The following is a 14,444-nucleotide window of genomic DNA, read 5'->3' as shown; positions in this document are numbered from 1 at the left end:
AGCCATTGCAGGCTGTAAACTTTTTGCCCTTCAGTTTCTGTGGGCAGCATTTTGTTTACTTTGTAGACCCACCGAAGCTCAGTGGCCTCCTGCCGTCACCCTCTCTCACGCTCTTACATCTTACATGCCCTTTTTTAGCTGTTTCTATCCAAGCATTTTTTTTTTTTTTTTGCTGTACTAAATCAGACAAGCTGATTTGGAATGGAACTTTGTTCAGTATTGCAAGGCGTTACAAATTACACAGGATAGGAATACTGCTAGGCTCAAAGTGGTAATATACTGGAAACAAGGGGGCTTATTGGATGGTGGGGTGCTGATGAGCTTAAAACCTGTAAAAGTCAAAGACTCATTCTCCTTACAAAAAGATAACAAGCCATTTTTAATTGGACTGTTAGGTAAGATTAAAAATCAGTATTTGTTTTTGTTTTCAAATAAAATACGGCCAACATTAGCTAAAGAATGGTGCCAACTTGCATTTATTTTTTCCCTGTGTATTTCTTATGGATGTTTTTTAATATTCAGGAATATTATTCATTCCTTCCAACCCAGTAAATTGAAACCCACCCAATCTGCATTTTAGAATTTGGGACATTTCAAAACTTTATATAAAATTCACCTGATAGTTGGATGGAAACTGCATCTACTTCTCTCTCACTCTTCCTCACTCCCTCTTATCTCTTTCTCTCTGTCTGTCCCGCTCCCTACATCTGACCCTCCCTTCTCCCATCATGCCATGTTTTGTCATTAATGCTCCACCTCCCTCTCCAGGTCGCTGTGCCCCCATGAAGAGCATCTCCAGCAGCTTGAAGGAGACCATGAACCCTGGCGACATGGTCCAGGATGCCATCCATAACTTCTCCCCTGCCTACCAGCAGTACACCCAGCAGTCCACCCTGGAGCAGTGCGGGGGCCCGCCTCTCTCCCGCAGCCACAGTAACCTCAGCGCCCGGGGTGACAATGAGAAGACCCTGCTGCTCAGCTCAGACGACGAGTTCTAAGACACTCTCTCTTTCTCACACACACACACACACACACACACATGCACACGCACAGAGGCTCTTAAAGCTCACATGGGTTTTATTAGCTAGGTTACACAAAAAAATCTTTCAATCGCTACCTGAACAGGACGAATCAGTTTTTATGATTTTTTCCCCCATGCTTGGTAGTAGTAGGAAGAACAGATTCATGTCACATTTTTGAAATGGTTCAGTAATGCTCCACTGGAGAAGAGAGAGTAGAAAGGGATGGTCCAATTTTTATTTAAAAAAAAAAAAGGAAATGAGGGGATAATTGTTGAACAAAGGGGAAAGATGAAGAGGAGGGAGTAGGTGCAACTGCTATGGCTAGAAAATAGAGGAGTTGACAGTTTTGACATTGTATTCATGAACTTTCAAGAGTTGTCATTGACTTGCGTTTAAGTTGAACCACTGCATTGCTCTTGTAATTCACTGATTTCATATAGGTCATTGCTCATAGAAAATACAGTATCTACATGCACCTTTGAATATGGATCAATACAAGTAAACCTTAATGCTGCACTTAACACACCACAGTATGGCACATAGATACAGTATAATTGCTAGAACAAGCAAGTGCCATGCTCAGCTGAAACACATAGCATACTTCAGTCTTCTTTTTAATTTAATTTAACTCCTCACTCCTCTTGCAACTCTGCCTCTTACTGAAACATTGCCAAAAACAGGGAGCGACATCCCATCACCCCAGTTCACAAGACACACAGTCTTGTTTCAGATTTGACAATGTTATAAGCCTTTGAATTGCTGGACTTTATTTTAATATATATGGTTTTATTGCAAATAATTATTTTATTTATATGTAAAACCTTACAGATATGACTCATTTAAAAGTTAGCCTGTTGGAAAACGTAATTCCAGAGATGTTTTTAAGTATACTATGTATGTGTTATTGTTATGTTGTGTGTTCATATGAACAAGTGGAACAGTAATAAAGTGTAATAGTAGGACTCCAGCTGTTTGCCTGACTGGGGCTCTACCTACAATGTTATAAAGAGTTGTTTATGGAACATTGAGGGGAACAGCTGTGAGAGAGATTTTAGTGCTGGCCAGAGGGCTGATGGATGGACAACGCCCACACAGATTACAGATTACTGAGAAAGCAACACTTGTCAGCAGAGCTGGCCCAGCTGTGGTGTGCTGTGGATTGTAATCCTATAATTGGGGCATTATGCACTGCACAGATCAGGTCTGCTTCTACTGGCACTCTTGATAATGGGTCACTCTGCTATGATAGGGTAGTGATGAAGCTGTGGTTTGCGAGGGCAGACAGATGAGGCCAGTCAAGTATATTATGGTACAAACAAGGCTTTAAATCTGGCAGCACTTACATCTGAAGCAGGAGCACACTGGTTTTCAAAAGTTGGCATGTAAATGGAACAAAGTGTGAGGTCCCAGGGTTGGTTCAGAAAGGTGTACAGTAGGAACACACGACTGAAAGCCAAGTGATGAAATTGGGGAGTGGACAGAAACTGAAATTAAATCAAAACCCTCACCCTTGATGTTGAGAATGATATTAAATCCAGACCCCAGGGATCATATGAACCACACTGGTAGTTCATACTATGATAAACTCATTTTTAAGATACTGTTTTGGCAGTTTTTTGCTCTCTACAAGCCACATTTTGACATGCACCCCAGGCAAAGTGTTCAAATACCTTTCTGATCTAAAAATCTTATTCAGTGATTGTGGTTGTTGAATTGTGGATTCCACCAGTAGGTGGAAAACTTGGTTTCTTTCACCGACTGCCTCCCCACATCTCATCCAACCAATTTCCATACAAACACACACATTAATCAACACACTGGTTATTTAACCTCTCTCTACTGAGACCCCTAAAGTTTCAGGTAACAACAGTACTCCACTCAAAAGCTAAGGTTGACTGAATTTGTCATAAAACTACCTTGTTCTTGGTTTTGTTGCAAATGAGTGAAATTGTATGCCTTATTTGTATTTGCCCCTAAGGTAACAGCATATCTCAAGTGTCGATTTGACACATTTATCAAATGCTACTTTTGATACTATGTGATTTAAAAAATGTATCTTGATGACAAAGCTGAATATATTATAACAGAAAGGAATAAATATTGTAAATAGAGTTTTAAAAAGCACTGCAGAACATTCATGGTGACGACTATAATACTTAAGTTGGAGTAGTGCTTTGTTTTGTATTTTCATGACTCATTCTTTTTTATTTTCTGTTTTATAATTTTTCTTCATTTGTATATTGGTAATATTATCTTTAGGTTTGATGCTATATTTGTCTCTGTTGGTGTTGAAAAGGTAATAAAAGGCAATAGACAACTGGAAAAAGGTGTCAGTGTATTTGTATAAAAGTAAACTAATTATTTTATCTGATCTTTGTCACTCAAGTAATTCAGCAATATTTGATTATACTGGATACTGATTCTACTTGTTGTTAGGCCTAGCCGTTGTAAAAGCATTTCAAATCATTTTATTGAGGTTTATAGAATGAAAGCCAAAAGGTCCACCAGAGGGTGTCGATGCGTTAGATTCAAGTCCATGCGAAACTCTTAAAAAACATTACCCGTTTTCCGGATGAACTTGGAAAACAGCATTTCGCACATGAAAAGCACAGAGCAAAGAATTTGCAGGCTGCTCTTAGTTGCCATATTACAGGGCGGCAGGGTGCAGGGTGCAGGGTACGGGGGGGGCGGTCTCCGGCTGCAGACACCGGCGCCTGCAACTCGCTTCTTCCGCTCGCTGGACCGCAAAGCTAGCAGCAACAAGACCTGCTGAGACCCGTCTGTGTGTTCATGCAGCAGAGTGGGAAACAACCGCGTTGTCTCACACCAGACGGTTTGCTTTTAATCATCTGACGAACGAGCAAGCTAACGTTTTTTTCCTACGGTTTAGCTCGTATTAAAAGTGAGTACCAGGCAAGGCTCTGGGCGTCGTTTCCCAGCTAACGTTATCTGTTAGGCCCAAAAGCCCAACTAGTGTCCCAGACGAGAAGTACACTCGGCTAAACAACACAATTAGCCGGTTGCTTTGTTGGACTTAACAGCGTATCCCTATTATCAGAAGCCCGTGTGGTCAAAATGAGAGGTTATGGAGACAGAGACAGAGACCGGGACCGTGGACGGGACAGGGGGTAAGTAGATAGCTAAATCAGCCGAGTTAGCTAGCACGCAAGCTAACGCTACCTCTGTTTTTGTTTTGATTCTGGAGTGCTTTGTTTTGTCGAGACCCAAGTGTCGGTTAAATATTGTGGGGGAAATGATTTTGCAGCCTAACATAAATGAAGTTAAGCTAAACAGTGTTGTCTGCTCGGTCGTATTTTAGAAGCCCTCGGTTCGGGTCCAGCAGAGGTGGCCCTCTCCCCGGTAAAAAGTTTGGGAACCCCGGGGACCGTTTGCGCAAGAAGAAATGGGACTTGGACGAGCTGCCCAAGTTTGAGAAGAACTTCTACAGTGAACATCCGGAGGTGCAGCGGATGAGCCAGGTAGTTTAATTTCACCATAAGGTGTAGCCCACCTTCCAAAACGTTTTTAATGTCCTTTTATTGGAGTGCCATCCAGCTGGTCCAGTCCGAAAACACGTTAATTTATTACACTTGTGTGACACAGTTTAAAAACAAAACTACTCTGCAATATGCTGTCGAACCAACTTTGACTAACACTGTCTTTACACATTCATCTTGTTTAGTCTGTGGTGCTTCTGAGAGAAAATGAAGTATTATGCTTATTTTAACAATCGGCTGTTTATATGTTCCCCCCAAGTCCATTCTTTCCTTTCAGACCACTCAATATTACGGATCCAGTTGTGTACATCTTGTGCCTTCTTTCAAGGCCATTTCATAAATCTCCCATTATTCTGTGCTGCCTCCATCTACACAAGACACTGCCTGTTCCTTAGCAACCTTATCTGAAGTTACCCTCCCTTCTCTCCTCGCTGCAGACCTATCTATAGTTTCACACACAAAGAATCACACTGACCCTTTGCTGTGTTCTTCTCTGTGGACACGAATAAACACGTTGAATGATCTAACTGTGCTTAATTTCCAGTGATATTTTCTCTAACAGTGGTTTAACACACAGGGTTGCTGTTGTGTTTTTTGTTTGTTTGTTTGTTTGTTTGTTTGTTTGTTTTTTCAGTATGAAATTGAAGAGTTTCGCAGGAAGAAGGAAATTACTGTCCGAGGTTCTGGTTGCCCAAAGCCTGTCACCAACTTCAATCAGGCTCATTTCCCTCGTGAGTACAAGCTGGCTGCATATGCAAACCTCTACAACCGTATTTAATCTTTCATCTGTTGCAATAGCCAGACATATTTTATCATCCCTCCTAGAATATGTAATGGATGTGCTGATGCAGCAGAACTTCAAGGAGCCCACAGCCATTCAGGCACAGGGTTTCCCTCTAGCCCTCAGTGGTAGAGACATGGTGGGCATCGCTCAGACTGGCTCTGGGAAAACCTTATCGGTGAGACACTTGACCTCCCCTGCTCCCATCTTTATTAAGACGCATTACTTATAAATTACTAATAGAAATAGTGAATCCCCCCTTTTCTCTGCCCTCAGTATCTGCTGCCTGCCATTGTGCACATCAACCATCAGCCCTACTTGGAGCGAGGAGATGGGCCCATTGTACGTAAACAGAACTATTTGATATAAGTAATCGTAGGTGGAAAGGAGAATTAAAGTCACACATATATATACAGTGGTTTCTACAGCGATTAAAGTACGCTTAAATAATTACTTTGCATCCTCTGCAGTGCTTGGTCCTGGCCCCCACCAGAGAACTGGCGCAGCAGGTACAACAGGTGGCGTATGACTATGGAAAGTCATCCCGCATCAAAAGCACATGTGTGTATGGGGGCGCTCCAAAGGGACCACAAATCCGTGACCTGGAGAGAGGTGAGGAGAAGTTAGTGTTTGGGTATGCTATTTCATATTGGTAACATGCAATGCAAAAACATCCCTTTTCTGTGTGAGGGGGATCAATTTTGCATTATAACTGAGCTTGTGTTTGTCTCTCTAGGTGTTGAGATCTGCATCGCCACCCCAGGTCGTCTTATTGACTTCCTGGAGGCTGGAAAGACCAACCTGCGGCGCTGCACGTATCTGGTGCTGGATGAGGCTGACCGCATGCTGGACATGGGTTTTGAACCTCAGATCCGCAAGATTGTGGACCAAATCAGGGTAAGTTTACGAAGGAACTCAGCTGACCGAAAAACGTCCGATTTGTGTTTGTTTTTTTTGGATATTACTGCTTTACTTATAACTGCAAAGAAATGGCATGTGCAATAAAGCAAAGCCTTGGGTGGTTGGTAACAGATGACCAGCATTTATTATGAAATGCTTTTTTTATCACTGTCATTTCCATATCAGTTTATTGCTCATATGGTGTGCTGTTTGCCCAGCCTGACAGACAGACCTTGATGTGGAGCGCCACCTGGCCTAAAGAGGTTCGCCAGCTGGCCGAGGACTTCCTGAAGGACTACGTGCAGATCAATGTGGGGGCCCTAGAGCTCAGCGCCAACCACAACATCCTGCAGATAGTTGATGTCTGCATGGAGAGTGAGAAAGACCACAAGTAAGAGGCAGAGCATCTGGCAGCTCTTACTGTTTTTTTTGCATAGGATCATTACAGTTTTTGGCTCTCTTCTCTCTTTCTCTTTCTTTTTCTTTTTCTCTACACTTTTAAATGTCCTTGATGTCTTATGTAAAACACCTTGAATTACCATTGTGTATGAAACCTGCTATACAAATACACTTGTCTTTTTCGTTAATGTCCATAGTTTTCTGTGATTGTTGAATTTATTTTTTGTTTTTCTTTCAAATTTATCTCATTAATGCTTTATGTGATAAAAGGCTCTATGTAACTTATAATCGACAGATTTATTTGTTTATTTTTTCCCAATTTATTTATGTTAATTGATCATAAAGCTTTCCAATCCTTCCTCTGTCCTCAGGTTGCTCCAGCTGATGGAGGAGATTATGGCTGAGAAGGAGAATAAGACCATCATATTCGTGGAGACCAAGAAACGGTGTGATGACCTCACACGGAGGATGAGACGGGATGGGTATGTAGACAGCAAAAATACAGTCACACATGCTCACAACAGCTTTTGATGCAAAATTGACAGTTTGCAGCAACGGTGGTTTGATAGTGTACTACATCGCTGTTTCTCAGTCCAGTCCTCAAGTAGCCTGTGTTCTGCAAGATTTTGTTCCGGCTCTACATTTGCACACCTGATCCTATTAAGAGCTTTATAGTGATTGGCTGAGCAGCCAAAACACACCATCTACCTGAACTGGGAAAAACATGAAACATATGTTACTCGTACCTGGATCAAGTGTAAAGATGGCACAGAAACTTGCAGGACAGGGGCTACCTGAGGACAGTGTTCGAAAACACTGGTCCAGACAAGTCACCACAGTTTTTACGTCTCAAGATCTCTTGTTTTACCATGTTCTTAGAGAGCTCTGATCCCCCACCCATTATCAAGAGAGTATCCCAGAAAATAGTTAATGCCCAGATAATGTCCCAGCTTGAGGTGCTCACTACTGTGCATAACAAGATGATCATCCAGCTGACAGGTCGCTGGTTTGTCTCCTAGGTGGCCTGCGATGTGTATTCATGGTGACAAGAGCCAGCCAGAGAGAGACTGGGTTCTTTCAGGTAAACTTGGAGATTAGGGCAACAAATGTTAGTCTACTCTGGATTATTTTTGCCCCTTGTATTTTTTTGTGGTGTTCCACATTAATTTTCAGCCTAGGTGAGGGGACTTTTTTACTGGAGGTTAATTCATCCTTGATTGAATTCCTGGTTGAAATAAACTAGTATTTTTCTTCTAGGATAATGTTTTTCAAAATACCAACATCTACATGCCAGAGATTTTATTTGCAAGAACATTAAAAACACATACGCAAGGATGTTTGTATCATTTCCACTATCCATGTTCACTCAAATAGGCTTTTCATTTCTGTGACATACTGTTTTTGCATTACCATGGTTACATGGTTCTCAGTAGCCTAAATATTATGAGAATTGTTCTTTTTAAAAAAAAAAAAAAAAAAAATGTGGGTCCTCTCAACTCAGGTTTATAATATTAAGTGTGAAAACAAGTTCTCTGTCCCGGAGGTGAGCACAAACCTGAGCATGATCCTTGTTTGTTCACATGAACAAACAAGGTTGAACTTGTGGTTTAGATGTTTATGAATGAGTGTGAGAGTGCCTTTTATTTGATGATGTCAACTCTTGGATGTCATGTCATTCAGCTTGCAATCAACTGTCCATCTTTGTTGCAGAGTTTCGCAGCGGCAAAGCTCCGATCCTCATTGCTACTGATGTGGCTTCACGTGGTCTGGGTATGTTGTGTGCTCACGCGCAAACAATATTTCTTCATCATAAACCACACTCACACATAGTTATTTGACTGTATAATATGTAGAATAATGTTAACAATAGTTGGTATATGGTGATTGCTATCTTTACTGCATGTTGGTTCACAATAGATTTGTTATCAAGATTGAACCACACACACACATTGGCTTTTCTTTCAAACAGAGAACATACTTCTTAGATACAGTTTGTATCTGAGAAGTATATCTTATTAAAAGTGGGGCTTCCTATGAAGCTTTAAGACACTTTGGCCTGTTTAATGAACATAGGACTATGACTTTGAACATTGGAATAATATTGAATGAAGTGTGAAGATGTAAGGGGTATGGTTGGTGAAGCAGCCCCTTACAAGATGGCAGTCAATTTTTTAACCTAATTCTATGTTCATTTGTTTTTCTTTTCATTTTATTTATTTTTTGTTATTTTTTATTTTTTTTTTATTTTGTTTCCAAGTTTCTCTTCCGGCAACTAGAAGCACACAGGCCCTCGGGAGCCTGCAGCCGGATCTAGGCATGACAAATCGAAACCTGAGTTGGGGAGAGAGACGGCCTGATTAATCAGTCCCAGACACAGCCACCTCTACTGAAAACCTAGAACAGAGCCCTCAAACAAAACTCTCCCCACCTTCCAGGACACTGGCTGCCTGGGCGACAAGGGTGGGGGAGCGCGGGGTGCTGCTGGGCTTCCAAATTCGATCCCGGGGTTGGGGGCGGCGGTCAGTTGAGAGGGCGAAGAGGGGGGTATGGAGGAGGGTGGAGTCCCCTCAGCCATGCCATCACATCAGTAACGCACCACACCAACTGTAATAAACGCTCACAAACACTGCTACCTGTTGCTCTTTAGATTAACCCAGAGAGATTTTGGAAAGGCTTACAATAGCTCTGTATTTATAAATTTGGGATAGTTATCAACAAACCTTCCTTGCACAGGCTTCCATTACCACTCAACAGGTGAAACTCTAGTTATTTAGCAACAAAAGCTTTGCCAAATTAGACCTATTACACTCCGTATGACAGCTCAGTGGTAGCCTTGTTACAGTTCCCTGAAGCTGAAGTACAGTGGTGCGTTACGAGAAGACAGAGAAAGAGACATCTGCCAGGAAGTGAGAGAGGAAAGCAGCCAAAGCCGGGCATGGACGGCTATGCTGGAGGCTCCCCTCTGAACTGCCCCCTGATGCCAGCCCCTGACACCCCCCACCACTGGCTGTGCCGGCCGGCCTCTCCCTCGGCGGACGTCATGTCTGGTCCTGGCTGGCAGGAGTCCTGGCCTGGAGGAGCCACCTCTATATTGATTATATTGACCCCCTCCTGTCCCCGTCTTCCTCTGTCTTCCTTTCATTTCTATCTCCACCTCTGTCCTTCTCAGACCCCAGCCCCTATTTCCTTCGTTTGTCTCATTCTCTTTCTCAGTTGTAACATATCTCCCTTTTACTCCTCTATCTGTGTCCTCATCTTTACTATTCATCTCCCCCCTTTTTCCTCTTCCTCCTTCTAGTAGTTTTCCTCTTTAACTTCTGCTCTTTGTCTCCTCCATATCTGACCCCTGTATGTCTGCTTAATCTCCCTTTTGTGACCTTATCCCCCCTCCCTCCACTGTGTGCCCTGCTTTTCACCCCACTTCCTCTATCTACTTGGCCGTTTTTCTTTGTGTACATGAGACACACACACACACACACACACACACATACACACACATTGCCGGTCCAGTCTGTAAATAACTCAGAATCACTCAATGATTTGCAAAAATCCCTTTGAGGACTTGAACTTCTGCACAAACTGTTGGGACAAGAATTCCCTGGCAAAGTCCTCCCATCAGCTCCCTTTCAAAAAAAATTTCCACACTTCACCACCTCAGTGTCTGTTTCTTGTTACTGCACTTGAATAGCCGGGCTCATAGATACCACTGCCAGACTCTGGAAGTGACCTGGGAGACATTTGGAGCAAGCCACATCCAACAACTGCCACTCCCACAACTGCATACCACACTAAAAAAAAAAAAAATCAGAAATGGCAGAATGAGTCCGTATCTGTTTAGATACTTGAAGTTTACATGAAAGTATACTGTAACACAAGGCCTTTACCCTTTACTTTGAACCAGAAACACCCTAAAGCCAGCACCAATTTCCCCAGGCAACAAAAGACTGGGAAACATGAAGAGGCAGAGATAAGAATATAGTATGACAGCAGTCCAGTCCAGCTTGGGCTCTGGCCCAGACCGTTTCCAGCATTGGGAGGGATGTGGAGGAGTGGCGAGGTGGGAGGAAGGGCCGTTTTTTGTCCTGTGTACTCTCCTCCTACCCCTGCAGACCTCCCAGGACTGGAGCGGGGTGGGGGGACAGAGGGGTAACATTGTAAGTCACCTCTAAATCTCTGATACAGGGTAAGTACCTCCACCCCCCTTCCCCATTTTCCCCTCCGCCCGCCTTCGTCATCATGCTCCAGAAGGAGACTTGTTTGCCCTCTAATCAGCAGTGTTTTCAGAGCCCTTTGTCAACTGTAATGAGAAACAGACCTCTGATTTGTCTCAATCAAAAAGATAAAAAAAAAAAAGAGCTGAATTTTTTCAGTTGATTCCTATACTTGAACTTTTAACCAGACATCATTTTTGACTGCTGCATTTCTCCTTTTTTTTTTTTTTTTTTTTTTTTTTACCCAAGGATGACCTAATTCAATTTTTTTTTATGGTAACCTACACCTTGAACTTTGTTTCTTCATTTAGATATGGCAATGTTGGCCAAATTCTTCCATAAGCCTCAAAATCTGTTTTTTTTTTTTTTCATACAGTCACCTTATTAAGTTGATCTGTAGATTAGATGGCCCATTATTTGTCGGCATGCAGGCTTAGAGAGATAATTTAGCTTTGTTTAAAAATTGGCATGGTAAGTAAAATCAGTTTTTAAATTTGTTATGCACACAAGCTAAACAGTCATCAGTTGACAGGTAAGTGAGGCTTGATGATGATGGGTGTCTTGCAGGTATTGTCCAAAGTGTCCCCAATTCCAAAAACAAAAATCTAAAACAAAATTCCTGAATGGAGCATATTGACTCTGTTCTCGATCAGTGGTAGTTTTGTTCTAACTTGTGTTTTTCTCTTTTCCCTCTCGGTAACTTATTGCTGCTTCAAATCTTAAGATGTGGAGGATGTCAAGTTTGTCATCAATTACGATTACCCCAATTCATCGGAGGACTACATCCACCGTATCGGCCGTACGGCCCGCAGTACCAACAAAGGCACGGCCTACACCTTCTTCACTCCGGGAAACCTCCGCCAGGCCCGCGAGCTGATCCGGGTTCTGGAGGAGGCCCGTCAGGCCATTAACCCCAAACTGCTGCAGCTGGTGGACACTGGCCGAGGGGGAGGCGGAGGAGGTGAGGAAACAGCCTCTTGTTGGATTAGTTTGTAGCTTAATCCAACATGGGGAAAAAGATCATATTATGTTTATGTAGGTCATGGGAATTTTACATTTGACACAGCGGGAACCCTGTGTGAAGTGGATGTAATAAAAACCCAGAACTGCAAGAGACTGCAAGAGATTTTGGTCAGAATAACCAGGTTAGCACCAGCTAACCAGAACCTGGTTAGCTGGTGCTGAGAGAACACGCAACAGAAAGCTAAACTGTAGTAGACACCACAGAGCTTTTAAGCATTTAAATGTTCATTTCGAGGGTTACCACCTAGCACAAGAAATGACAACTTAGGTACCAAGTAAGTGTACTTATTTGTAGTGGTTGACAGGGGTTTTTCAGTGGGCAATGGTGATATTTAGAGAGCAGGGTAGCAGATGGCTGATATCATGTTTTGTTTCCTTCTGTTTTGTTTGTGCATCTGGTATCATATAACAATTGAATAATAATAACAAAAAGAGACAGCTGCTGAAGGTAAATGATCTTTTATTTTACACTAATGTTATTGTCTGCTTTGTCCGTCTGCTGTAGATCTGCACTCTGTCTGCAGTGCACTTTTGGTAAATTAAAAAAAAAAATGTACCAACTAAATCAGTGTCCACAGCTAATCAACTGACTAAACTTTGTAAAAACAAACAACAACTTATGAATGAAAGCTAAATAAAAAGCATTGTTCCACAGCAGCCACACTGACAGGCTGCCTGCAGATGCATCTGCAGACTGTTTTTGTTTATTGGTCTCGTGAGTGCAGATATCTGCCAATGCTGTTTCTCTCAAGATGCCCAGTTGATCAGTCTTTCTTCGAATTACTTGGTACCTGAGTATCAATTCAAAATTTAGGGTAAATTCTACTAGTATCAGTGGTGTCAACACAACTTGATATCTCACTCTGGTCTTATTCTGTTGTGGCCTATAAAATAATACAGACACAGTTTATTTTTCTTGTTAATATTTATACAGTTTTCAGATAAGATTTTGCTGAGTTGTATTTGTGTTTTTGGCTTGGTATTGAATCAGATATCAAGAACTGTGGAAATTCATGAGTATTTGTATCAACATTTGGTATTCTGACATCCCTGATGCACAGTAAATGTCTAGCTCTCTGTTATAATGGCTGCTGTGAACGGGCCCATTGGATGATTTCTCTCGCTCTCTGTCTCGTCTCCAGGCGGCCGTCCTCGTTTCCGTGGCAGCTCCAACTCAAACAATCCCAACCTGATGTACCAGGACGAGTGCGACCGGCGCATGCGCTCTGTTGGTGGGGGCAGCAGCAACAAGGATGGCCGCGGAGGTGGCAGCAGCTTCAGTCGAGACAGTAGGGATGGCCGCAGCCGGGACAGCGACCGCTCCTCCTCCTCCTCTTCCTATAGGGACCGCAGCAGCCGGGACGGGGGGCGCAGCTACAGCTCCAGCTCCAACTCGTACGACCAGTACCAGAACAGCAGCAACAGCAGCAGCCAGTACAGCAGCTCCCGGGGCGGCTCTGGGTCGGGGGGCAGCGGAGGGGGGCAGGCCCCACCACCACCTACCTCGGGCCCCCAGCCTCTCATGGCCCAGCAATTTAACCCTCCCCAGCCCATGATGGGCCTCATGGGGCACTCGCCTTTCCAGTTCGCAACTCCACCCCCACCTCCTCCATCGGGCAGAAAGTAATGTGACGCACACACTTCCAAATTCACACAAATTTTTCATTTTCTAAATTAGTCAGAAATTTCTGACTTTGTAAGGATTTAGCTTTGGGTCCTGGACAATTTACCACTGTCACATCAACATTCCAGTTATGAGCTGCGTTGGGTTCCATCATGTTAGAGCAGTGTACTTTGAATTTCCTGCCTCGGTGATATTTTAGTGGTGAGCTCCTGTCATTTTCTCAGCATCAGATTCCATGACAGGTTTAGAAAGATTTGGGCTGACTTCCTAAATTTTTTTCTCTTGGTGAAGCCTTGTTGCTCGTTTGTTTGTTCATGAAACGTCAGATGAATCAGCTGTCATTGGTTAATGTTTGGCCGAAAACTGACTCTTGTGTCAGTTGACCAGTTTTCGTTTGTTTTTTTTTTTGTTTTTTTTGTTTTTTTTTGTGGTATGAGCTGCTACAGTGGATTTGTAAAGTATCTGATTTTGCCTTTAGGTGTATCAAAGGTAGGTGCTTCAGTTACTTTATCTTGTTTGTTTCTAAGCTGTTATGTTGTAGGTTCACTACATAGTATCTTTATTTACTTGTTTGAAACCTTGTAAACCATAAGAACATGAGTTACTTGAAGAAAGGTGGAAATCCATAGACCTTGAGCAAAATTAGTTAACATTTTTCACATGCATACTTCCTAATGAGATAATAAATTTTCCTTAAGAACGTGGTTTATTTCAGCTCTGTCTGAAAATTAACTTAAGGAGCAACCCATTTTAAATCAACATATATGGATATTAAATTTAAGTTTGGCAAATGTAGAGGATGCTCACAGCTTCATAAAGATCTTTTTTTTTTTTTTTTTTTGGTGGTGGTGGGTTGGGGGGGTTACAGTTTATCGCTAATATGGCAAACTCTCAGTGCTGAATTTCTATTAGCTTAAAAACATTTGGCTGTGTTCACCTTTTACTGTCTTTGTTTTTCAGGTTTCAATAAAGCTTTTCAGTGTATAA

General features: G+C 42.4%; 2 protein-coding genes across 3 annotated transcripts in view; both read left to right on the top strand.

Moving 5' to 3' along the window:
* The window catches only part of LOC115363358 (transmembrane protein 184B-like), a 26,714-nt gene extending 15,762 nt beyond the window's left edge, over nucleotides 1–10,952 (top strand). The window contains exons 9-10 of one of the 2 annotated variants that reach the window (XM_030057528.1): nucleotides 769–1,039; nucleotides 10,077–10,952. In XM_030057528.1, the coding sequence (XP_029913388.1) occupies nucleotides 769–998 (230 nt within the window). In that variant the 3' untranslated portion in view covers nucleotides 999–1,039; nucleotides 10,077–10,952. Of the gene's footprint in view, nucleotides 1–768; nucleotides 3,349–10,076 lie in introns of those variants that run through there. The other variant, XM_030057527.1, reaches the window with a different exon arrangement.
* LOC115363357 (probable ATP-dependent RNA helicase DDX17) lies at nucleotides 3,698–14,444 on the top strand. Its single transcript, XM_030057525.1, has 13 exons — nucleotides 3,698–4,150; nucleotides 4,342–4,501; nucleotides 5,154–5,250; nucleotides 5,345–5,478; nucleotides 5,577–5,642; nucleotides 5,771–5,912; nucleotides 6,037–6,197; nucleotides 6,419–6,591; nucleotides 6,971–7,081; nucleotides 7,619–7,680; nucleotides 8,310–8,369; nucleotides 11,535–11,771; nucleotides 12,976–14,444. The coding sequence occupies exons 1-13, from the start codon at nucleotides 4,098–4,100 to the stop codon at nucleotides 13,458–13,460; spliced, it is 1,941 nt and encodes a 646-aa protein (XP_029913385.1). The 5' UTR covers nucleotides 3,698–4,097; the 3' UTR covers nucleotides 13,461–14,444.

The sequence above is a fragment of the Myripristis murdjan genome, chromosome 8 (genome assembly GCF_902150065.1).
Source record: "Myripristis murdjan chromosome 8, fMyrMur1.1, whole genome shotgun sequence".
NCBI classification, from domain to species: Eukaryota; Metazoa; Chordata; class Actinopteri; order Holocentriformes; family Holocentridae; genus Myripristis; species Myripristis murdjan.
This window is presented reverse-complemented; position numbering and strand designations above follow the sequence as displayed.